The sequence below is a fragment of the Camelus ferus genome, chromosome 22 (assembly GCF_009834535.1).
Source record: "Camelus ferus isolate YT-003-E chromosome 22, BCGSAC_Cfer_1.0, whole genome shotgun sequence".
NCBI classification, from domain to species: Eukaryota; Metazoa; Chordata; class Mammalia; order Artiodactyla; family Camelidae; genus Camelus; species Camelus ferus.
This window is the reverse complement of record NC_045717.1, coordinates 16906320-16930621: the sequence shown is the minus strand read 5'-3', so window position 1 is coordinate 16930621 and position 24302 is coordinate 16906320. Positions and strand designations below refer to the sequence as shown.

At 57.3% G+C, this 24302-nt stretch overlaps 4 protein-coding genes across 16 annotated transcripts in view; 3 read left to right on the top strand and 1 right to left on the bottom strand.

The window, feature by feature from the left end:
- Positions 1-2939, top strand: part of MYO9B (myosin IXB) — an 83756-nt gene extending 80817 nt beyond the window's left edge. For all 3 annotated transcript variants that reach the window (XM_032465332.1, XM_032465330.1, XM_032465331.1), the window contains 4 exons: positions 25-72; positions 419-561; positions 1234-1361; positions 1482-2939. In XM_032465332.1, the coding sequence (XP_032321223.1) occupies positions 25-72; positions 419-561; positions 1234-1361; positions 1482-1897 (735 nt within the window). In that variant the 3' untranslated portion in view covers positions 1898-2939. The remainder of the gene's footprint in view (positions 1-24; positions 73-418; positions 562-1233; positions 1362-1481) is intronic.
- A 783-nt stretch (positions 2940-3722) lies between these two features.
- USE1 (unconventional SNARE in the ER 1) lies at positions 3723-7152 on the top strand. 2 transcript variants are annotated; one of them, XM_006174790.3, is made up of 8 exons: positions 3734-4438; positions 4752-4801; positions 4963-5041; positions 5129-5281; positions 5796-5808; positions 6257-6284; positions 6550-6724; positions 6951-7152. In XM_006174790.3, exons 1-8 carry the CDS (start codon positions 4175-4177, stop codon positions 7131-7133), a joined length of 945 nt encoding a protein of 314 aa, XP_006174852.2. In that variant the 5' UTR covers positions 3734-4174; the 3' UTR covers positions 7134-7152. The 2 variants fall into 2 exon arrangements, with proteins under 2 accessions (XP_032321237.1, XP_006174852.2); XM_032465346.1 differs by lacking the exons at positions 4752-4801; positions 4963-5041 and having other exon boundaries at positions 3723-4438.
- Positions 7153-8444: 1292 nt separating this feature from the next.
- OCEL1 (occludin/ELL domain containing 1) lies at positions 8445-13997 on the top strand. Of its 8 annotated transcripts, none has more exons than XR_004314294.1 (7): positions 9260-9488; positions 9749-9925; positions 10044-10249; positions 10485-10781; positions 10881-10934; positions 11150-11272; positions 13859-13997. XR_004314294.1 is itself a non-coding variant. In XM_032465340.1 (7 exons), exons 1-6 carry the CDS (start codon positions 9315-9317, stop codon positions 11270-11272), a joined length of 900 nt encoding a protein of 299 aa, XP_032321231.1. In that variant the 5' UTR covers positions 9300-9314; the 3' UTR covers positions 13859-13997. The 8 variants fall into 8 exon arrangements, 7 of the variants coding, with proteins under 7 accessions (XP_032321232.1, XP_032321233.1, XP_032321235.1 ...); XM_032465340.1 differs by having other exon boundaries at positions 9300-9488; positions 10485-10650; XM_032465341.1 differs by lacking the exon at positions 13859-13997 and having other exon boundaries at positions 8445-9488; positions 10095-10249; positions 11150-11550.
- Positions 13809-24035, bottom strand: NR2F6 (nuclear receptor subfamily 2 group F member 6). Of its 3 annotated transcripts, none has more exons than XR_004314292.1 (5): positions 23082-24035; positions 19402-19496; positions 15879-16463; positions 15524-15674; positions 14407-14540 (listed from the first exon to the last, which is right to left on the bottom strand). XR_004314292.1 is itself a non-coding variant. In XM_032465335.1 (4 exons), the coding sequence occupies exons 1-4, from the start codon at positions 23363-23365 to the stop codon at positions 14266-14268; spliced, it is 1239 nt and encodes a 412-aa protein (XP_032321226.1). In that variant the 5' UTR covers positions 23366-24029; the 3' UTR covers positions 13809-14265. The 3 variants fall into 3 exon arrangements, 1 of the variants encoding a protein (XP_032321226.1); XR_004314293.1 differs by having other exon boundaries at positions 15524-15648; positions 23082-24034; XM_032465335.1 differs by lacking the exon at positions 15524-15674 and having other exon boundaries at positions 13809-14540; positions 23082-24029.
- Between the last annotated feature and the right edge of the window lie 267 nt (positions 24036-24302).

Here is a 24302-nt window from a genome sequence, read left to right as displayed (position 1 = left end):
ACCCTCTCTTCATCTCTCCCCCAGCCATGGCCTCTCAAACTGGGGTTTTCGTCTCCCTATGAGGGGGTCCTGGTATGTACATGTATGGGGGTCCTCCTCACATGTCTCCCAGTGCAGTGCATGCTGAGGTTCCCCTCAGGCCCCCTAGGGTCCTTGTAGGATAGACCAAGCATGTCCTAACCTTCCGGAAGTGCATGCTGGGGGAGGCCCGTTGCCTGCTGACTGCCTGTGCTGAGAATGACTAATCAGCCAAGTGCCAGCCACCCGGTCCCTGCATGATCCCCGGAGAGCCTCACCAAGCCTAGCTGTCCACGTCAGAACTAACCTTCCCAGAGCTGCTCCGACCACCCTCTCTTCCTGTGAGCACTGACCCACACCCACCAGAGGGGCTGGCCAGACCTGCCGCTTCTCTTTGCAGATCAAGAGCCCTAAGACCCGAGGGAGCAGCAGTGGTGGCCTGGAGGAGCTGGGGGTGCTGCCGGAGGAGGAAGTGGCTGGTGGTGATGAGGATCGGGAGAAGGAGATCCTCATCGAGCGGATCCAATCCATCAAGGAGGAGAAGCAAGTGTCTCTCTGACCCCTTGCCACCCTTGGCCGCCGTGTCTGGCCCTTCCACTATTGGGTATCTGGCTGTTAGGAGGCTGACAGACTAGACTCAGTCCCATGGTCCAGTGCCCACCTCATGGGGTGCTGCTGTCCTAAAACACAGCCTAGGGCTCTGTTTAAAACCCCTGCTTGACCACAGGGAACCATGGTGGCCCATAGGGAGAGAAGGGCAATGGAGAGGTGATGCCTGAACTTTGTCTTAAAGTTGGCCTTAGATAGGGCAACCCCCTACTTTGTTGTCTGGTCAAGATGGAAGTATGAAGGAAGATGCTGTTAAAAAATTATGCCAGGAGAACAGGTGTAATTCGGGCCACCTGGGCATCCAAGTCTTAGGACTAGAGTAGGGTATTTCAGGCAGAGGGAGTGACATGTGCAAAGGTCGTGAGGCAAGAGCTCTTCACTAGCTCAGTACTAGGCCAGGTGCCTGGCTTCCCTCGGCAGCCTGACACCTTCCTCACATGAGCTGAGGGCATTTGGGGCCCAGTGTGCTTTTGGGTTCAGGTTTGGGGTCCCATCCAGGACCAGGATGATCTACTCTGTCCCCTACTGGCCTGGCACTTTTCCATGGGGTGATCATTCATTATGGGAACAGCCTTGGACATTGTGACACCCCCCCCCCATCCCCAGGGAGGACATCACATACCGGCTGCCGGAGCTGGACCCTCGGGGCTCCGATGAGGAGAATCTGGACTCAGAGACATCAGCCAGCACCGAGAGCCTGTTGGAAGATCGGGCCGGGCGGGGGGCCTCGGAAGGTCAGTATTAAGGTAGCGTCAGCTTTTTTCCTTCCCGTATCCACACCCAGAAGGCCCCAGGGCGAGGGTCCATCTGCTGGCCCTGAGGCTGCAGTAACCCTGCCATCTGTCTCTCAAAAGGGCCCCCCGCGCCTGCTCTCCCCTGCCCTGGCGCGCCCACCCCGAGCCCCCTCCCTGAGGCGGCCACCCCTCCTCGACGAAGGCCGTCGTCCTTCTTGACGGTCAGAGTGAAGACCCCCCGGCGGACCCCCATCATGCCCACGACCAACATCAAGCTCCCGCCCGGCCTGCCCTCCTATCTCCCTGGCCGGGTGCCGGGTGCCCAGGAAGCTGCTGCCCTAGTGAGGCGCCGAGAGCCGCCTGCCCGCCGCCCGGACCAGGTACACTCTGTGTATATCACACCCAGTGCTCACCTGCACGCTCAGGGCACTCAGGAGCCTCTGGACAAGGATGACCGGCCACCTGGGGCCAAGCGGAGGTACTCAGACCCCCCGACCTACTGCCTGCCCCCAGCCTCGGGCCAAGCCAATGGCTGAGGGCCCACAGCTGCTGGAGTCCACACGTCCAAGGATGGCCTGGTGCCAGAGCTAGGCACCAGCGCTCCAGAGTCAGCATTCAGTGGTCTGAGAAGGATCCGGAATGAAAAGCTCCAAGAGCGACGCGAGGTGGGCACTGGCTCCAAGTGAGTCCAGGCAGGGAAAGGCTGGCGGAAGCCCAGCCATCCCTTGCTGAGCCCCCATGTCGCACAGAGGCGCCCGCCCAGAGCACTGAATCATGGCGGGCAGCCTGGCATCTCCCAACTCCCCTTTTGTATGTTTTTACGGTAACTTTTTCTTTGTGCGTGGTTTACATAACGTTAAACTGTAACAGCCTTAACAGAAGACCAAATTGTTTTTTTATATGTGTACGTACAAACTTTTTATTAATGCCCTGCATCTCCTTTATAACCTGGACATGAGTCTTCAGAGCAAAGCCCACACAGCCATCAAGCTTCATAAGCTCAGACCCACGCTGAGGGATAGCTTGGAGGGCAGTCTGAGGGCCAGGACTCTGCATGAATTGTTTGGACACTTGGGGCACCTTACTACCCCAAGTCTGTCTTGGACTCGTACTCTGGTCCAGCCAGTGGCCACCTGGCCAATGTGCATTCAAGGGAGCAGTGGAGCCTTCCGTGATGATGACTGTTGGCTGGAGCCAGGACCTGAGGTGGTAGGCAGCCTCCATCCAGGTACCATAGACCTCACATCCTAGGGAGACTCGACTCGAATCGAATGTGGCCATCACTTCTCTGTCTACTGTGACCTGGACCCAGGAAGCCAGAGGAGGCCGCCCTTGGCACTGTCCGCCCAGTGTGGCAGAACAGGAGCCCGAAGTTCAGGACCACTCATGGGTGGGGAGGGCAAGGCCTGGGGTTGTACGTCCCTACAAGTCAACAGTGACAGCCTAGGCCTCTGGCATCTCTGGAGTGGGGCTCCCCTCTGAGGCTCAGCCCACTCTCCAGACACCTGAACACATGGCCACAGGTCTGGGACCAGAGGCACCCAGAGGCCACATGAAATAAAGAAAAAGTGCCTGAGAGGTGTCTGCCTGCAGTTCCTACTCAGATCGGCTCTGGGTGGGAATAGCGGGTGGGGGTCAGCCCCATCATGGCCTCAGCCAAGCGGGGTGCAGGCAGGGGATTGGGTTCCTTGCCTAGGAGGACCTCCCTTGTTCCTCCAGCAGACTTTGCTGTTGGAATTTCACACATACTCTTCACACAAGGGAGGTGGGCTTTGCTATAAGGGCTTGTTTATTGATCCTGGGAGCTGCCTCCTGTCACACCTAGCCTCTCCCCAGCAGGGGCTTAAATGTCAGCTGATGAAGCCATCTGCGGGGAAGAGGGGTGGGTAGTCAGTTCCTGGTGGACATACTAGAATCAGAACCACTACTACCACCACCCCCAGCAGAGGAGCTCGCAGGTTGCAGTCAGATGGGCAGTTGTGGCAACTGGCTGGCAGGTGGAGCCCTTGGGGGCAGGAGAGTTGGAGACTCCAAAAAAACCTGAGTTTAGATGGCACATGCTGAGGAGTTGGCAGGCTTGTCCAAGGCCACACAGCTGGGATGGGGCAGGGCTGGGATTCAGACCCTGCCCTATCTTGGCCTCTAGAGTCCCCCTTTATCAATACTCTTGAGTTTAGTCTCCTCCGTGGTACTTTACGGGTACCAGGCCCACCAGTGTGATCCTGACACACAGATGGGAAGATGGTTGAGGGCTGCATGCTAGACTTCAGTCTCTGTGAAATCCCCGTCCTCACCCTGTCCACTCCAGGACGGGGGGCTCGTACAAGGGGCCTTGGCTTCCTGGGGACCCACGTGGGGTTCTGTCCACAGGGTCCTGGGCATTAGGGGTGACCCGGCCCCACCTCTTGCTCCCAGGGCTAGCCCGTGTCACTGCCACACTGCCTGTTTCCCAAGGGAGGAAACAGACCCAGAAAATGTTAAACTCGCCTAAGTCCACAGTGGGAGGTGGAGTCAGTCAAGGCTGGGAGCGGAAATCATAGTTGCAGAAGTTTGCAGTGGCTTCTAAGTCTTAGATTCCGAAGTCCCAAATCAGGGCCTCTCCTCCGGGAGAATCCAGGGAAGAGTGCCTGGATACGTAAGAGTTCGGTGTGGGAAGAACCCAGGCTGGACCGGGGAGAATTTTGAGCAGGGGGAAAGTAACAAGCATGTCCTGCGTTGCACGTGGGCCTGACACCGAAGGACTCGGTCCTTTCAATCCGGAAGATGTTCGTGAGGATGAGCGAGCGACTCAGCCCTGAGTAAATAAGGACGGAATGGCGCCTCTCTTTAAAACAAGACATTACTTCCGCCGCCCCAAACAAGGATGGAACAGCAAACGAGCAGTGCACTTCCGCCCGGAAGGAGGCCAACAGAAGGCACTTCCGCCACCTCTTAAGATGGCGCCGGCGGAAGGGGCGGAGTACCTCTGGGTGGTGATGGCAGCGTCGCGGTTGGAGCTGAACCTGGTGCGGCTGCTGTGCCGGTGCGAGGCGATGGCAGCGGAGAGGCGGGACCCGGACGAGTGGCGTCTGGAAAAGGTGAGGAAAGCCCGCCCTTCCGCGTAGAGCCGGCATCCCGGACGGCGATGCCCGAATCTAGCCGCCATCAGGCCCTATTCCCCACGGCTTACCACCGTGGCCACGCCCCTTCCGGTTAGCTCAACCACGTCCACCTGACGCTCCCCCGCCTCCTCCTTGGGGCTCAGCTGGTCCCGCCTCCTTGACACTTGACTCCTCCCATTTGCAGCCCTGTCCTAGTCATGGCCCCGCCCCTTGTTGGCTCTGACCTATCTGAGTGGGACCGGCGTGGGAAGGGTGTGGACTAGGGTAACACCCCACTTTTCATCCCCAGTACGTGGGAGCCCTCGAGGATATGTTGCAGGCCCTGAAAGCCCAGGCGAGGTGAGTGCCAGCGGCCACAGGTGGTTCAAATCTGGGGCAGAGAAGTAGAGTCCAGGCAGCCAGCATCCCTTGGGGGATCCCTGGTCTCCGTTCCCTGCTAAGACCCTTCCCTGAACTGGGGACAGTGGGCAGGTTTTCCTTTTCCTCTTCTCCCCTTCCAGCAAACCGGCCTCAGAGGTGATCAATGAATATTCTCGCAAGGTAGATTTTCTGAAGGGGATGTTGCAGGCAGAGAAGCTGGTAAGCAGGGGCACCTCTGCCTCCTCAGCCTTCATCAGGCTCACCTGGGATCTGACCCTCAGGTGACCCCTCTACCCTCTTTTGCAGACCTCCTCCTCAGAGAAGGCACTAGCCAACCAGTTCCTGGCCCCTGGCCGTGTGCCAACCACAGCCAAGGAACGGGTGCCTGCCACAAAGACATTGCATCTACAGTCACGGGCACGGTACACCAGTGAGATGCGGAGTGAGCTGCTAGGCACGGTAGGGCTCCCTCCCTGGTCCCTGGGATGCTTCGATCAGGGACAGGCACTCAGAGCCTGGGGTAGTTAGAACAACAAATTCTGTCAGGTGCAGGGATCCTATGGGGCCCAACAGTCTCTTCCCTGGACCATCTTACAAGGCTTCCCAACAGAGAGGACTTGTGGCCAAGGCTTTGCTAGATAAATAAGAGCTTGGTATGGGACAAAAATGTCACATCTCCAGTTAAGCTCCAGAGCTGACCTAGAGCAAAGTTTGGCTCCTGCCTTGTCACATGTAGATTTTCATCGGTAAAAACAGGATGACAAATACCTTTATCAGCACTTTATGTGGCTCAGCTAAATCCTTCAAAATGTGAGCTGTTGTTAGCAGTTTATAGATTAGGAAACTGAGTCCCAGAGATCACGAGACTTGCCCAGGGCCCTGACTGAGGATGGGGAGTTTCTGAGAGCAGAAAGGACAGGTCTGGGGGCATGGCAAGGTAGGTGACTTCGTGCTTCTCCCTTTTTTCCCACAGGACTCTACTGGAGGTGAGTCAGCCTGAGCCAAACAGGACTCCAGGCCTGGTACAGACATGTGTCCTTTTAGCCCCACCTCCCTCATGCCTAACCTAACTCCCCCAGGGTCTTCCACAGCCCAAGGAAGAGTGTCCCAGGGGCATTACCGAGTTAGGCCTGGGCGGGGGTGGGGGGTTGTGCCAGGACAGAGGAGGGTTCCCCCAGAGGAAACCAAGCTGGACACTCCCAGCCCAAGGGGCCAAGTCTGGCTAGAGGGAAGGACCTGGGGCCTAGGGGTGCCCAGATGAGGAACATTTCCTAGAAAAGAATGCTTTGAAGTATGATCAGGAGCCCACCGGGCAGCAGACAAGATGGGAAACGGCATTCTGAGTAACAGACACATCACAGGCAATAGTCAGGAAGCTGGAAAACAGCAAACGCAACTCTCTCCTTCTTCCTGCTTGGCCTGTTTTGCTTCCAGAGCCTGAACTGGACGTGAGGAAGAGAACGTGAGTATCTTCAGGCTGGGGCAGCATTAGAGAGCAGGGGGCTAGACAAATCTTGGGCCACTGAGGTGCCACCACAAGCATCTAAACCACCAATCAAAAGCCATTTCTGAGGATGTGCTTCCCAGAAGCCAAAGCAAAAAAGGGGAAATAGCCCCAAACAGGGCAGTGGCTGGAACCATAACCTCTGGTTTCCTGGAGAACATGTCAGTCTCTTCCTTCCTCCTCCCCATCTCATACCCCGCTGTCCACCCATCTGTGGGGTCAGTGGGGTGGCAGGGCCCAGGCCAGGGGATGAGAAGCAGTCAGCAGCCGAGCTAGACCTCGTCCTGCAGCGACACCAGAACCTCCAGGAGAAGCTGGCGGAGGAGATGCTAGGCCTGGCCCGGAGCCTCAAGACCAACACACTGGCTGCCCAGAGTGTCATCAAGAAGGACAACCAGGTATGAGGACTATGGGAACACTAAAGCCTCTGCCCTGGGGCATCAGAGAAGGCTTCCCAGCAGAAGGGCATTATGGCTGGCGCTTAGCAAGATGAGTAGGAGTCTGGTAGAAGGCAAAAATGGCATTCCCAGCAAGGGCCAAGAGGTGTAGATTTGCCCCCAGGGCAGTAGGGAGAAGCCACACTTGGACCTGGTCCTATTGACACTCTCCCCACCTCACCCATAGACCCTGTCACACTCACTCAAGATGGCTGACCAGAACCTGGAGAAGCTGAAGACAGAATCTGAGAGGTTGGAGCAACATACACAGAAGTCAGTCAACTGGCTGCTCTGGGCCATGCTTATTATTGTCTGCTTCATATTCATCAGCATGATCCTCTTCATCCGTATCATGCCCAAACTCAAATAAAGACCTGGCCTGATCCATCTCACCTGTCCCCTCTCTGCCCTCCACCCTGTCTGGGGGTACCCTTTGGAGTGGGCAACAAGATGGAAAGGCCCTTGGAGCCCCTGGAGAGCCACAGAGAGTACATGAGCAAGGGAGGAAGGAGGTCAGCCTGAGGAGGCAGAGAGTGGGCAGGGGTAGGGGCAGTAAGTCAGCAAACCTGTCTCCCATTCCCCCGATACCCACCCCACACTGGACAAGGCAGGGCTCCTAGAGGCCGTAGGAGCTCCTAAAGTGATACAGTCACAGCCAAACACATTACTGTGGAGCCAGGGTAAGGCCTGGAGGGTGGAGGAGGAGGAGGGCCAGGCCTGGAGGTCAGCCTGGAGGAAGGGTGTCATTGGTGGGCCTTTCTTGAGACTGAAGGTGATAATTCAGGGACAGGATTTAGCCTAGCCACCACCACAGCCTAAGACCTCAGGACATTGTAGATGCTTCATACAGTCATTCAGCAAACACATGAGAATCATGGAGACCCTTCCCTGCCCACATCATAGTCTGATCATTTCAGGTAAGAACTGGGTTGGCATTGGAGTTGGGACCCTGGAAGTGATCATGGAGTAGGAGTCCAAGGGGATTGTAGGTCCTGAGTTCTGCTTGCCCCCACTCCCAGAACTGTGGGACATGCATAGAGTTGCCCACGTGGACTGCACCCCCCCCCCATCAGTATGGGTGTGAAACACCAGGAAGAGCTTTTTAAAACTCCAGTGGCAGCTTTTAAAACCTTTTGAAAATCTAGTGGCAACTTTTTAAATATAGATCATAAGGAGGCTCATCATGCTTGTGACTCAGGGATGGCTGAGTATTAGGAAGCCTTTTAATAGCCACATTAATGCAGCAGGAAACAAAATCATAGGGTTAAACGGTACCTTGTACTGTTCACAGCATCAGTTACTCATAGCCTCTTAATTAGAAATAAGTAATTGATGGATATTTTCCTCACTTAACTGAAAAAAATCCCAAGCCAAAGGCAATATTGAGTTTAATAGGCAAATAATGGAAGCTCTACCATCAAAGTGAAGAAAGTGAGGTGGGGTGGATGCCCATAGTACACCCACCTCCTCCAATAACTTAATATTGTCCGGAGGTGCTAGTCAACACAACTAGACAAGAAAAAGAAATGAGACTGAAAGGTGAGAAAAAAGGTAAAATTACTTTTAGACGATACAACTGTCTGTATAAAAGACCCAAGGAATGTAACTAAAAAGCTATTTCAATTAGAGAATTTAGTAAACCAGCAAGGGACTTAATGAATATTAGTTTCCTATGTGCCAAAAACAAAAAGCTGCAAAATATATTAGAAGATCCCATTTATGACAGTAACAGAAAACATAACTGCCTGGTTAAACTAACATCCTTGATATATGGAAAGCTCCTAAAAATCAACAAGAAAAAAGAATATTTGCAGGAAATAAACAGGAAAAGAAATACAAATGGTTTCTGAATTTTTTCACTTACCAGATTAGGCAAGATTTAAAACTTTGAAAATACATTTTCAAGAAACGATACATTGAGGTTGCAAAGGTTGTGGGGAAACCAGCTAATTAGAGCATCAGTGGCACAACCTCACTGAAGGACAGCCTGGCAGAATCTTTTCCAAATTAAAATACACAGATCCCTTTGCCCGGGCAATTCTGGGCAATTACACTTATAGGGATTTATCCTACCATAATCCTCCACAATTGGCCAATGCGCACTTGAATGTTCTTTCTCTAGTATTGTCTGTAGTGAGGAAACTGTCACTGAAGTAGAATATCTCCGGAAGGAGACACAATTAAGCTGTCTCTTGGGGACAAGGCTGAGTGAGAAATTCACTTTGCCCTAAAACTCTTTTCTATTTGGATTCTCTAAACATGCCTCCAGTGATTAAAGAAATATTTCAAAAATATAACCGACGAGAAAATGGATACATGCAAGTTCTCCAAAACCACTAGTTTTTCAGACAAACTGAGGGTCAGAGAGGGTAAGTCAGCGGCCCCAAATACAGACCAGGCAGCGGTCCCTGCTGGACTCTGCGCTTCAAGGGTGTGGGTCCACTTCCGGTTCGCCAGGCCCCGCCCCCTCACCGTCAACCCCGCCCCATACCGCCAGGCCCTGCCGGCGCCCTGCGGAGCGACCCAGCCAGTAGATTCCAGCCTGTAGTTAATGCACAACACGGGCTCAAGCGCCTTTTCGGGAGCGGACCCAGAATCGGAGCCCCGGAAGCTGGGACAGGTGACGCCGGGCTGGAGTGGTTCGTGCGGCCCGCTGCCAGGCCGGAGATCCTGGGGGTCTTCTCGGGGGCAGTGTCCTTCAGAGCCACACACCCCTGCGGGACAGGTTGTGGCAGCGCGGGGGTTAACATGAGCCAATCCTGGACTGCGCGGTGACGTAACGGGTTATTTGCATAGCGCTCTTCCGGGTTACGCACTCGGCGGCGGGGTCTGGGGTTCTTTGAAGGCCAATGGCGTACGTCTAGGCAAATAAGGGCGGAGCTGGAAAACCCTCCCGCGGGTGGAGAGCTGGCCGCTCCGCGATTCGCCTCCCTGCGTCTTCGCACTATACCCGCCTCCATGCGCGTCCTCCTCCCGTGTCCATAGGCCGCCCGTCGACCGCCCCCGCCACGCGCGGGCCACGACTCCCCCCGCAGGACCCGCCCACCGGCCCGGGGACGCCCGAGCGGCGCCGCCCCGAAGCCAATGCCCACCCGGGAGCCGCGCCAGACGCGCGGCTCCCGGGGGGACCTACAGGCCCGCCCACCTGACCCTGGTCCCCCGGTGAGTCTGAGTGCTGTCAGGCCAAGCCTGGGCAAAGGATTCATTCCCCCCGTTTAAGGGGTCCCGCCTTTCCGATACCCTTGTTAACTCCAAAGCATGATTCCTGCGGCTTCTGCAGCGACTGGTGCCTCGAGGCCTCACGTCCAGCGCGCCCCGCCCACTGTGCCAGGCCCAGTCCGGAGCGCACAGGGCAAGGCCCAAGAAGATTGTATTTGAGGACGAGCTTCCCTCCCTGCCTCTGCTGGGTACCAAGAAGTCTATTGGAGCCGACCCAGGGGGGCATATCCCTAGGCCCCATCCCCATACCGTGCCTGACTATGAACTGTGAGTGTCTTTCGTGTGGTTCTTGATGCCTGGGAACAGGGGAGGGGCACTGAGGCTGGGACTTTGACAAGTGACAAGTGAGTAAGAGTTTACCAAATAGTAAAAAGAGAAAAGGGGCATTTTGGGCAAGGAGCCCAACATGGACAAAAAAAAAAAAAAAAAACCAAATTACACTGATTGGGGGAGAGAGAGGGATCCTTCACACTCATACTCCGACCCTCTTTCAACCCGGTAGTAAGTACCCAACAGTGAACAGTGAGAAGGATCGGAGCCGCTATGCTGCAGTGTTCCAGGACCAGTACACGGAGTTCTTGGAGCTCCAGCAGGAGGTGGGCTCTGCACAGGCAAAGCTCCAGCAGCTGGAGGCCTTGCTGAACTCACTACCCCCACCCCGAAGCCAGGTCAGCACCCAGGTGGAAACCCCCACCCTACAGCCTGTCCAGGTGGCCCAACCCCAGCCCTCCCACTGGGTCCAGATCCCTGGGCCTCTTCCTCCTCCAGGCTGGGCGGGCACCACAGCACATAGGCCAAGGTCAGCCCTTGAAATCCACTTTGTCTATCTCAGCTTCAGTTTTCCCATCCCTCCTTGGGTTCTGTGCTCCCTGAACACCCACTTCCTTTCCCCCTACAGAAGGAGGCCCATGTTGCCGCCCGTGTCTGGAGGGAATTTGAGAAGAAGCAGATGGTAAGTCATGCCTCCTGAGTCCTACAGCCTGGCCTTTGCACCACATTACGAGCGCACATGTGCGCGCACACACACACTCCCATGAGGCTGGGATGCTTGTGCCCAGATTCAAGGAAGGAAAACTGAGGCTTGGAGAGAAAAAAGCAAAGTGTCAAGCAGCCTGAGAGCCGTAAATCAGACTGCTACAGGACTTCCCTGACTCTCGCCCTGCTCAGGACCCCAGCTTCCTGGATAAGCAGGCTCGCTGCCACTACCTGAAGGGCAAACTAAGGCACCTCAAGACACAGATCCAGAAGTTCGATGACCAAGGAGACAGCGAGAGCTCTGTGTACTTCTGAGTATCCTGACACAGGCAGGGGGAAACATCGAGGTGGGGGTCCCACCCTGCCCACACTCCTCTTCTTACCTCGTGGTGTTAGCTCTTCCCGCTCCCCTACCTGGGGTAGCCTTCCCTAATTTCAAATGCCTCCGCCTTTGAGGCCCAGATCTGATGGCCCTCCTCAAGGAAGGCTTTCCAGAACCTCTTCTGGGACCCCATGGGGACCCAAGATCTCAGCCCACCCACTGGAAGCAGGTCCTGCTTCCATCTCAGCAGAATAAACACTTATTAAATACCTACTGTGTACAGCTGCTTAAAACTCCTGGTTTCACCTGTAATCACGAAAAAGTTGTTCTTCCATCTTCCAGAGTTAAAAAAAATGAAGGTTCCAAGAGAGGGATTTGTCCAGGGCCTCTGAGCAGGCTGTGAACCCTAGTCTGTCCAGGGGGCTTCCTCTCCTCCAAGAGCCTTATGTGGCCTTCCAGTGGGAAGCTCAGGGGCAGACACCCAGCATCACCTTCTTGGCCAGGCTTGAGACAGGGGAGCCCCAGGGGTCAAGGGTTTCCACAGCTTGGGTAATGGAGGCAAGACCAGCCCAGGACCCTAGGGGCAGTGTCCTGGAGAATTCATGTGGTGCAATGCTGCCAACCGCCTGAAGGGGGCGGACGCAGCCCAGGAGTCCTGCAGGAGGCACAACATTGACCCAGATAAATAATGGGTCCCTTCATTCTCCACTTCTCCCCAAGCACTGCAGGCTGAACAGTGATTGACACCGGGCTCTGTGTGAGTACGTTTCATGCACCTAGTCCTGGGGGAGGGTCCTCTGATGTCCCTCACCGTCAGGCCCTGGGTAGAGTTAGTGGGGCACAGGTAAGACCAGGCTTCCGCTGGGGCCCTGTGATTGTGGCCCAGCAGCTACTTTCTTTGCCTCTTGGCCTCCCAGGGAAACCACAGGGGACAGGAACAGTCAGGCAGAGTGCAGGCAGGGAAGGCTGGGCCAGCCCAGTGGTCACAGAGGCCTCAGTCCTAGGATCAGTTCTCAAGGAACCCCCGTCCTCAGGGAAAAGAGCCCCGTGGGGTAGAGCAATAACGGAAAGCTGGACAGCAGTCTTAACAACTAGGGAGGCTCAATGTGTCTTCCTGCAGGAGAGGCCATGAGTAGGGTTTTGTGGGAGAAGTGGGAGTCAACAGTTAGGCCTGGACAGGCATCCAAGTCACTGGCCGTTTGGAAGCAGGGCAGGCACCATGGTCTTGCTCGGTCTTCAGATGTCCTATGAATCTGAGAAATGGGGCATTGCTGTCCAGCCTAACTAGGGTGGACGTACATTCACATGCCCAGGACATCTCATCTCAGAAAACGCCAACCTAGGGCAGAAACCAGCCCAGCCGCCAGTGGGAAAGCCCGGTAGCCTCTCCATCCCATTCCCATCCCAATTCCCTCTCGGGGACAGGGCATACATAAGAGATCCTCATTCATTCCTCCCCATCTTTCCAGACCTCTGAGACAGAACATGGGGGAGACTGGGGTGCTAATGGGGAGCATTTTGGAGGATTGGGACTGCCTTAGGGCTGAACACTGGCCCAATCTGCAGCATGAGACCTGAGTTCTTCCCTCATTGTTTTCAAAGGGCATCTTTGATAAAGGGCTTGTTTCTGCCTGATAAGATCTTAGTCAGGGCTTAGGTGCCACCCACCACAATCATCTGGGCCCTTTCTACCCACCCTCTAGAGCCACAGTCCTGGCACTAAATTCCATAGGTGCCTTTTCCACCACTGAGCTGGGCCACAAACTTCTGAGGCCAGGATGGCAAACTCCCTGGTACCCTGCATCACCCTACCCTACATCAACTCAATTAAGTCCACATTTCAAAGTCTGCCCTGAGAGGTCCCCACCTTCCAAATGCCAATCTCCAAAACAGGAGTTTTTTTGTTTGTTTGTTTTTTGTTTTGTTTTTAAGTTACATGTGAGAAGAAACCAAACTCAAACTGGTTCAGGCACAGAAGGGGAATTCTGGGCTCATGGAACTGAAACACTCAAGGGTTTCAGGTATGGCTTGATCCAGGGGCTCCAAAAGCATCCTAGGAAATTTGATCTTCTTTTGGCTCTGCTTTGCTTTATACCCTTCTAGTGCCAAATCCTGTCATTGACTCTCATTGATCAGCTCTGGGCCATGTGCCCTCCCTAAAGCAATCTCTGTGGCCAGGGGAATGGAGGGCTCTGCCTAGGCTGAGATCATGTGAACTAGCCCCAGATCTTTCTCCTGAGGACACTGGGGCTCAGACATCATGATTAAGAGCTAATTAAAGAAAACAATAAAGTGTTTGGTCCAGGGCTTGTCCATCTGCTGGGCTCACCTCCTGCAGACTCACCAGCTATCCTCTGTACCCCCTCAGCCTCCTCCCATCTCCTCCTGCTCCCAGCCTCAGTTTCCCCACAGAACTGTCCAACAGAAATAGCAAGTAGGGCTATTATTAGGTTATGGGTGTTTCAGATGGCTGGGAGTGGGTAGGGGACCCTCCATCCCACCCTCCCCTCACAAAGATGATTGCAGCTGTGCAGGTAGGAAACTTCTTTATTATTGGCCTTGATTCATTCATCATGTAGTGTCCAACGTGGATTACGTGTCCAGAGGATATGCCTGGCACTCGCTACCCCTGCCCGGCTGCGGCTGCCCCTCCAGTCCAGACGCCAGGACTTTGTCCATCACACCAGAGAAGCCAACCCCACCATGAGTTCATGCCTGGGGCACTGAGGGACAAGGCTGTCCTGGGATTGGACCCTCAGTCCTGCCCCTCATCTTGACCAAGGGTTCTGGGGAAGACTTGGCTGGAGCCTAGACAATCAGTCTCTTTTTGGTTTTATGATCATTTAGAAAACAGAAAAGACAAACATTTCACAGTCTTTAAAAAATAGGAGTCTGAGGAGGGAAGCCAGGGTCCTTTGCCCAGGGCCCCCTACTGGAGGCCTGAGCATCTGTGTCCCTTGAGGTCTGCAGACCCGGCCCTGTCCAGTCACTGGCCTGAGCCGTAGGGCCAGTTGAAGGTACTTCCTGACAGCAGCATGTCTCGGATCAATGTCTCGATGGGCGTCTTGCCCACCAGGCGCATGAAGAACAGCTGGGAGATGAGGGAGGCGGGGACGGCACGCAGGGCAGGGAGCCGCAGCAGCAGGCGCCCAAAGCGCTGGGGCTGGGATGGGTACTGGGCCCGCACGTACTCAGTGAGGGCCACCTGTGCCTTCTCCTGCAGGCTCTCCACATGTGCTGGGTCTGAGAGGCCACAGGCATCTGGGGGGACAAGGGAAAGGTCAGAAGAGGAGGTGGTGAGAGGACACAAGAGCCCAGGGCTGACTGGGGGGCACCACTCAGGGCTGTTGGTACAGAAGGAGGGCACTCAGGAGGTGGGAGGTGGGGGCCCAGGACACAAATGGGGCTATGTAAGGCAGTGCTAATCCTGGAGAGAGATTAAGGCAGCCTCATCCGAAGATGATGACACAGGGGCACAGACAATGATGTTTCAAGGCTTGAAGGGCCCCAACTAAGGGAGTTAGCAGGGAGGCAAGTTCTAATCAAGCTCAAGGGGAAGAGGGGGCTGGGGGCTGGGGAGGGGACTTGGGGAGGAAAGCAAAGCCTAGAGTGGGTATTCAGACACCCCAGAGAAGCCAGCAACTTGAGTGAATGTGAAAGCATCTGAATGGAGGCCCATGAATGTGGGGGTGCAGCGAAAGTCTGCGGAAATAAGGAGGGCAAAGCCATATTTATTGGATGAAAGCCACCTCCCAGAGTAGCCTGGGTCTGGTTCCTGCATATCTGGCCCCAGGAGACACCTAGTGGGACCTGGAGCCTTCCAGAGTCTAGAGCCAGCTACTCCACCAGTCCCTTGAATAAAGTAGGGCTTTGGATGTTGGATGGTTACTAACAGCAAGGAAGAAATTCGAGCGGCCCCGCCCCAAGTCCCGCCTCTCGGTGGGAGGAACCTCCGAGCCACACTCAAGCCCAATCCAGCTCATCTGGAGGGGCGGGGCATGCCATGGGGGCTGTCCAGGGGGCAGAGTGGGAGTCTGATCAGGTCTGGGTGCCCAGCAGAGTGGAGAGCCCAGGGAAGCCCAGAACCAGGTGGCAGAGCACCCTGCCTGGCAGCTCTCCATAAGTGGTCAGTAACAGAAAGAGCACCTTAATTTGGCAGAAGAGGGTCAGAGGGTCTAAGGAGGACAGATCAGAGAGTGAGGACCAGAACCAGGTGGGGGACCTCCCCTCCCGCATCCCCCCACCTGTCGTTCTGCTGTCAGTGCCCATGAGCATGAAGAGCATCTTGATGAGGGGTGAATGGTGGGGGTCTCAGGGAGCCTGGGAATCAGGAAGAGTGGCCGTGGGGACCTGAGTCACAGGTCCAGACCTGGATCAAAAAGTTCTTGAGGAGACCTAGGATCAGGGGGTGGGGCCATCAAGGTGTCACACTGCCTGCATCACCTCCTCCACTGTCCCCCATCAGCACTCAAGGCACGTGCAGTCTGGCTAACTGTGGGTCAAGGAGTGGAGAGCTAAGGGGGCCAGGTCAAGATCTAGGTCACTCCCTCCTCCCCAAGGCCGCAGAACCGTCCCACTCCCCCATCCAGCACATCTCACCGGGCGTGAAGAGCGCGATGGCCTTGAGGCAACCGTATTCGGCCGAGTCGACCTGCAGGCGGCCCAGCTTGTCCACCTGCTCCTGGAAGGCACGCACCTGGTCCATGAAGGCCACGGCGCGCTCGGCGGCCATGGGCGCGGCGTGCAGGCCGGCGGCGGCCAGCAGTGGCGCCGTGTGCAGGGGCAGCGCCGCCTGCGCCGCGTTCAGCACGAAGAGCTCGCTCCAGCTGAGGCGCAGCAGCGCCACCTGGTCGGCCACCGGCAGCTCGGGGAAGAAGGGCGCGTGGCGCGCCCACTCCACAGTACTGAAGAGCAGCCGCGCCGCCAGCTCGCACACGTTGTCGATGCCCAGCACCGCGCCCGCCGCGCCGCTCCCTGTGCCGAATGCTCCCGCCGCGCCCGCGCCGAAGCGCCCGGCCGCCGCCGGGTAGGGCTCGGCGCGCAGTAGCTGCACGATCAGTTCCGACACAGGCTGTCCCGGGAAGAGGTCTCCGCTGGCCGCCACCAGCGCCGAGCCCGGGGGGCTGCCAGAGGAGGCTGCCACGGTGCCAGGCAGCGAGTGCGGGATGCGGCCGCGCTGCACCGCTGCGAGGGGAAGATGCATATGGGGGTGGGGGGTAAGGGAGGTAGTCACCCCCAGCGGGAAATGGGGACGGGGAGGAGGAGGGGAGGGGATGGAGGAGGGGCGAGGGGATGAGGGGAGTCAGGAAATGGGAGAGAGGGAATGATGAAAATGGGACAAGGGGATTGAGGAACATGAGGCGACCAGAGAGGGGAGAATGGGGTGTGAGGAAGAGGGAGGAAGGAATGAGGGGGAAAGTGGGTACCCAGAGAGAGTCATGGGGGGTGCGTAGGGAGGAATAAAGGGAGGAGATAAAGTTATCAGAGGGTCATTCAGCCCCCTCTCCTCCAAGCCCCCCACCCCCACCTCATGGGTGCAAAGCTTGTTGGGAGGACAGAGGCCAAGGTCTTGCAGGCCCCACCCTGCTCTGCCCTGTGCCCTCAACCTGAGTGCATGTCCTGCTACCACCTGACTCTTACTTCCTGCAGAGAAGGGGGTTTGGGGGGACCTTCCCAGGTGGGAATGGGACCACTAGGTGAGGGCTAATTTGATTCATACCTGGACCCCTCCTACTGGACTGAGTGAGCTCCCCTGGCAGCTAGGGAGGCAGTCATGCCCTCATCTGTCAATCACAGGGGTTCAAGAACTGAGCATGAGACCAGGGAGGGAGCACCTTCCTGGGACTCCAGGCCCATGGCCAGCCTACCTCTAAAACATGTGATCACTGCGGGCTGCGCACTGAGCTTTCTATGGAGGTGCGATACTTCTCTACCTCCCAGCCCCAGCCTGCAGGTCCCAGTTCCCAAAAGCAGGTCTCATCTTGGTCTCTGCAGTGACCCCAGCGCTTGGAGTAGAGTTCTGGCCAGTAGTAGGTGCTCAATAAACACATGATTCCATCAGCAGCCTTGCGTATGAGTGGAAGTAGGGCCAATTACTCGCCCTGGCCAGTGTCCCCTGTGATGAGGCAGGTGGGAAGAGGGAAGCTGAGGCACCAAGAGGAAGAGGGCTGGCCTTATGCCAGCCTGGCCTGTGCCACAGTAGGCGGGGTAGAGGGGCTGACTGGGCTGGGTGCCAGACAGAGACTAATTAATGAGCTTTAATGAGGCAGTGTGCCCTGTCTCATCACCTCCATGAACTCCCGGTCAAACCACCATGAAGCAGATGAGGAGGGGGGTGCAAGTGGGAGCCAGGGGCCAGTGGAGCTAATCGGGGAACCAGGGGCTTGGGTTCAAGCCTTGCTCCATGTGACTTCCAAGTCTCAGGATCAGCTATCAAATGGGTGTAGCTGGATGAGGCCCAAGAATGAATCCCACCAGTCAACCCCTGACCCATTTAGTTCTAAACCCTACCCTCACCATTCCTCCATCACCAAGTCAGGTTTCCACCTCAGGGCCTTCGCACTTGCTGTTCTTGCTTTCTGAGAGCCCCATCCCCAGCTCTTCTGCCTCATTCAGCCCAGACTGCCTGGGTTCAAATTCCCAACCACCATTCTACTGCCCTCTGACACTGGCAAATGGTCTCACCTCTCTGGTCTCTACTCAGTTTCCCCACCTATAAAATGCAGTTGATAATAATGATGATGAAACCAACCACTGAGTTAAATGAGCATGTATCTAACTGGGTTAGAAATGCACTTGGCACATAAGAGCTAAATGGACAGTAATTCAAGCTAAGAAACATTTATTAAGGCCCTTCTGTGTTCCGGGACCTGATCTGAGCACTGGAGATATGTCAGACAGAAGTCTCTGACCTTGAGGAGCAGATATCCTGATGGAGGAGTAGGTAAGTTATACAGCAAGACAGATGGCAAGAAATAAAGGGGCGAAAGTGAAGAGTAATCAGGAGGGCTTCTCTGAGGAGGTGTTGTTTGAGCAAATCTTAAAGGAGGTGAGGGAGGAAGCCATGCAGGTTATCTGGGGGAAGAGCATTCCAGGCAGAGGGAACAGCCTGTGCAAAGACCCTGAGATAGGGCTGTGCTTGGGGCATGAGCTGAGATTATTATTTCCACCCAGATATTATGGAGAGCTGTGACCCTGATTTGACATACATCAGGATTTTCAAATCAACAAGTGGAGGCAAAATGCAGGTTGCGGGGTGGGAAAGAATCACCCCCAAACTTAAAATTGCTAAAGGGAGTGATCAGACAATCTTAAGAGAAAGACTCTGAGCATCTATTCCCAGATTCTTCCAGTGACCCAGCAGAGAAGAAACCAACTTTAGAGCAGAAGAGATTCAGGGTAGATGCAGGGAAGAACTGCCAGCCTGGCCCATGAGAGTCCAGGCATGAAGTCTAGCACGGGCTCATTCAGTGGGCCACATTCTGCTCTCAACGGCTCTGTGTGGAAGTCTCTGGGTCCTACTTGAATTCTAGAGTGTTTGGTGTAGTTCTAGACTCAGCTGCCCCACATGTGTCCACCCAAGTCCCTGGGGCAGGGACAAGAAGCTGGGCCTCCCTCTGGCTCCCCGTGACCCAGGTCAGGCAGAAGGGTAAGCTGCCCTTTGCCTTAATCGGGTGAGTTCCTGCCTTGGGCAAACATAAGGCAGGGGGTGGAGGGGGGAGGGTGGAGGAAAAGCAAATCAAATAAAAACCTACATCCTTGTTCAGAAAAAGTGGTGTCCAGGCTAGAGGGCAGGGGTTCACCGGGGTGTCAGGGCCACCCCAGTCCAAGTGGCTTGGGGAGGAACTGGGGCGGGGCAGGGAGGAGAACAGTTCTAATGTGGGGTGGAGTCAGGGAGTCTCTTACATTCCCAGCTCTGCCACAGCCACCAGGCAGCCGTGGATAATTGGATTCCTCCAGCCCAGGGTCAGACCCAGGCCCAGGCCCACGGGATGTCAAGATCGGTGGTAATGAGGTTAGCAGGCGCCAGAGCCCGCCCTCCACAGCTCCCAGACCCCGAGAGGGAGTGGAGGGCAGGTCATTTGTTCACTGCCTGCCCACTCCACCCCCCGCATGTACTCACCCTCCTTCCTCATGCCCACCCGGAAGCACTTCTTGAGGCGGCAGTATTGGCACTGGTTCCGGTGGTGCTGGTCGATCTGGCAGTCACGGTTGGACCTGCAGGCATGCAGAGGCCACCATAAGGTGACACCCACATCCTGCTCCTGGAGCCACCTTGTAAGCTCTCTTTAAAGGCTGCACCTGAGGACCACCAATGCCCCACCCAACCCACACTCAGCAGGTGGCTCCAAAGTGGCAAGTGTGCAAAGAGGAAAAGACAACTTGGGTGAACGGTGACAGATGAAGAGCAGTCTGTGGCAAAGTAGATTAGCAACAAAACCAGGGAGGGTAGGCTGGAACTGGGTTTTGAAGGATGAATAGAAGTTCCCCAGGTGAATGGAGAGGCAGTTCCAGGCAGAGAGTGTAATGACAACAAAAGGTTGGAAATGCCAAAATATGGAGGCCTAGATGGGCTCATTTGACTTGGTCATTGTCAGGCCAAGGGACAGGGTCTTTGTCCCAAGGGCAATGTGAGAGTAGAGAAAGAATGTGGTCAGGGAGCAGGGCTTTGTGAGCTAAGGGGCCAGGCCAGGGCCAGTCCTCTGTGGGGACCCAGCATTATCACCCTGCACATGGCCACTGCCATTGAATGAATAAATGAATGAATGAATGAAATCCTGTATCCCCCTTTAAGATCCCAAACCCCTCCTCTGGAAAGAACTTCCAACTTCCTAATTGAGCCCAGGAAGCTTCCTCTGGGCAGCCCTTGGGGATTGTTGTTGCTTCTTCCAGGGTTGAGACAGGTGGCCCCACCCTGTGAGGCAGTGAGCTCACGTCCAAGGTCAGTCCCAAGCAGGAAGGTTCAGGCCCTTGTTCTTCAAATGTCCCCAGCACCTTTCCCCTTGGCCCCTGCTCCCTCTCTCTTTCCACCCTGGGCCCCAGGCCTTTTGAGGCCCAGGCCAGGGGTAGACAGCCTAGAGTCCCAGCCAGGTACCAAGAGGGTACCCAGAGACAGTCACAGAGTAAAACGAACACTTGAAGTTAAAAATCAAACATATCTGACTTCTACAGTGAGCCTTGGTTTCCTCATCTGGAAATGGGAGGCCAGAGACCACCTCCATATGGGATGCACTCATTCTAGAGAAATAAGGAGAGAGGAGAGGAGGAGAGGATGTCAAGACCCAGGCCTCAGCTGGCAGGTCCTAATGGCAGGTTTAGGAGAGCTGAGGCTCTGGAGGGCCTCTGAGTGCCTGTGTCCCACAGCGCCAGCCTCTGAGCCCAGGCCTCTGCCCACCACCCAGCCCAAGCCCCCAGGAAGAGGCCCTGCTAAGGCAGAGGGAGCTCAGGCAGAACCAGAACAAAGCTCAGCAGGCAGGCAGTGGGAGGGTCCTGGGCAGCCGGGTGGAAACGGCCAGGCCTGAGGCAGCCAGGCAGCCAGGCAGAGGCTGGACTCAGAATCCTCTGACCTCAGGGGAGGCCCTAAATCTTCTGCCTCAACTTCCCCAGTTGCAGGGTCAGGACAGATCCTCTGTCCCTCCAGATGAGGAAACAGTAAGTCCTACCTGTTATCCCACCTAAAGAGCACATGCTTGGCCCAACCACACAGCTCAGCTTGGCCTTCTTTCAGGGTTTCTGGCTTCTGGTCCAATTTGATCTTAGCCCTTCCTTGCTCCCACACCAGCCATGGCTCACCATCACCCTCAGTCCAGCATTTCAGGCCCACTCAGCTCTAACTTCTCCCAAGCCTGGGTGGTCTCATCTAACAACACTGCTCCCCAAACCTGAGTGTTTGCTAAAGCAACACTCTGCAAGACAGCCCTTTGCCTCTTCTACCTGCCAAACCCCTCAAGCTTCAAGGTCTAACTCCCGTGGCCTTCCACCAGGCAGCCCTCTCTGACCCTCAGACAGAGTTCCTTGCTCCTTCCTGGGAACCCAGATCATCCCTCCCTCTGGCCCAGCCCAGACCCCACAGGCTACGGACATCTGTGTCTCACTGTGTCTCCTTCAAACTGGATGAAGGCTGGGCTTGGAGCTGGGGTCTCTCCAGGGGGCCATCCTCAAACCACCCAAGCTCAGCCCTGAGAGGACTTTGCTGAATTAATCTGAAGCTCAGAGAGAAGCGGTGACTTCACTAGGTCCCACAGCACAGACCTTCTGAAAAGCCTGCCAGCCCCAAACAATGTCCCCCTCCCCATGCCCCACCTCTCCTAGTGCTCCCTGCCCCCGCTCTCAGGGAGCCTCTGGGACCCCCAGACGACCTAAGCCCCTCCCCTGCCCTCCCTGAAGACCTGGTCAGAGAGCAGGCAGTTATTCTAGCAGCAAGAATGAGGCCAAAGTCTGATGGCCCAGTTAGCAGTGCAGGAGGGAGTAAGCCAGCTCCCCTCCACACACAGCCACCCCAGACAGGCCCTGACGCTGGACCTGGGGCCAAACTCCTGCCTCAGGTGCCCAGGGCCCCGCCCAGTGGCCTTGTCAACAAGCACTCCATCAGCAGCTCTCCCTGGAAACATCCTGACCCAGACTCAAAGGCACCCTCCTTCCCAACCACACAGTTCCCCTAGCTAAATCCCAAATGGGGCTAGGTCTCTTTCTAGGTGACCCAGAGCAGGCACCAGGACCTTTCTAGACCTCAGTTTTGCCTTTTCTGGAAAATGGGACTCTCCCTACTGGTTCTGCAGAGCCCACGCAGGTTCATCCGGAATGGGAAGTAGGGGCTTGTCAATGGAACGAAAGGATGCTCATCAAAGAGTGGTGGGAAAGGGGGCCCTGGGCTGGAAACCCAAGGCCAGCGCCTTCTCCCCCAGACTCAATGCCCCAGCACCAACCAGAGAAGCTAATAAGGCCACGCCCTGTCAGTGGGGACTCCAACCTAGGACAGCCCAGGGCTCTTTCTTGGAAACATTCACCCCCACCCTGCCTCACAGCCGACGAAAGTTTCAGGGATTTTCCAGGAGCCCAGGTCCGCACCCACTCCTGGCTGGGAGGAGGGGTGGAGCTGCCAAGATGCGGTCCCATCCAGCCATCCCTCCCGGACCTCGAGCAGCAGTTTCCGGTGACCCAAGGCCCAGCTTGAGCTCAGGAGGGGTTCCCCCCATGGGCAGGCCCAACTACTCCCACAGCAGGGGCACCCATGAGAAGGCCGCCGTGTGCCACCCCAGTTTCGCTCCCGCGGCCGCCTCAGTGGCCAGAGCGACTTTGGAAGTGATATTTGACCCCAAGGGCGCGCCGTATCGATCCGCGCGGCCGCAGACAATGGCCCCTGGACGCCGCGAGCTCCACAGTCCAAGTTCCACGTTCGATTCCCGCGGGGTCCCCCGCACGCCGAGATTCCGAAGAGAAGGAATGCCCTGGAGTTAGGGTCCCACCCTTGACAGAACCCCGACCTCTCCCTCCGCGGAGTTGACCCCTCTCCAGGGAAAAGGGAGGGAGGAGAAGCAAGTAACTGGGACGGAAGCCACAAGGGACCACCTGATGGGGGGGACCTGCATCGATACAGCGCCGACTGTATACACAATCCAGGAATGGAATGCAATGGAAAGGGGGAAGAGGGGGCTGTGCCCCTATCTCAGAGGGGGAGTAGAGACCCGGGGGAGTAGAGACCCAGGGAAGGTCAGTGCCAGGCCCAAGGTGACCGAGGCGGTCAGAGGCCCGGCCCAGGCCGGGGCCGGATGCCCGGCGGCCCTGAGCTGATAGGGGGCTCACCGGCAGGTGTAGCTGAGGTTGCGGCGGATGCTCCGCTTGAAGAAGCTCTTGCAGCCTTCGCAGGTGAAGACGCCGTAGTGCTTGCCGCTCGACTTGTCCCCGCACACCACGCAGTCCACCTGCAGCCCCGGCCGCTCCTCGTCGCCAGGCTCAGCGTCGCTGGCGGCGCCGGGTGGTGAGGCCGAGTCTTCTTCCGCGGCACGCGGGTAGCCGCCTGCCTTGTCCACGCCGTTCGTGTCGCCGCCGCCGCCAGAGCCGCCCCAGCCGCCGGTCACCATGGCCATAGCCCCAGGGCAGCGGGGCCGGGGCGCCCCCTCCGTGCTCTTCCCTCGGGGCACCCCTCTCGGCCCGGGGGACCCTACCCGGGGCGCATCAGGCCCCGGTGCGCGGGGGGCACCCGGCTGCACCCCCCAAAAAAGTTTTGCAGCAACTTCCTGCGGCCGGTCCGCGCGCCCGGGCGGAACTGGTCGGGCCGGTTCCAGGCCAACTTTCCCACGCGTGCGCGGGGCCGGGCCCGGGGCCAGGGGGGCGCGCTAGAGGTGCGGGCCGGGGGCCCTGGGGACTCGCGTCCCGCCGCCCTGGGGCCCCGGCGGGGGAGCATGGGCCATGGCCCGGCCCAGGCTGCGCTAGGGGCGCCCTCTGGCCTGGCCGCCGCTCCGCCGAGGGCTGCGGCCAACTTAGCGGGTTGCCATCCGAGCGCGGGAGGCCGGGGGGAAAGTTTGGCCGCAAGTTGCGCGGCCGCCCGCGGCGGGGGGGAGGGGCAGCGGGCGCGCGCCGGGGCTGGTCACCGCGCCCCCCGAGTCCCCCGGGCCCCCGGCGGCCGCTCCAGGCCTGCAGGGCGGCGGGCCGGCGCTTCCCGAGCTGCCGCCCCCGCTGCGGCCGCGCCCGCCCGGCCTGGGCCTGCGCCTGGGCCCGAGCCTCGTTCTCGCCGCTGCCGCCGACCCCGCGCGCCGGCCTCGCGCTGCGGCCGGTTTGACACACAACGTTCCATTCGCGGGGCGGGCGGGGGGCGGGGGCGGGGGCAGGGGCGCGCGCCGCGGGCTGGGGGCGGGCGCTCGTTGCCCCGGCGACGGCCGCCCTTATAAGGACATGGGTGGCCGTGCGCGGCGCCCGGCGCCCGGGCCGGCGGGAGGGGCGAGGGCGGAGCGCGGGGCCGCTAGCCCTGACCCTCCCTCTTTCCCCTCCCCCTTCCCCCACCCTCCCACCCCCGCCCTCGGCCCG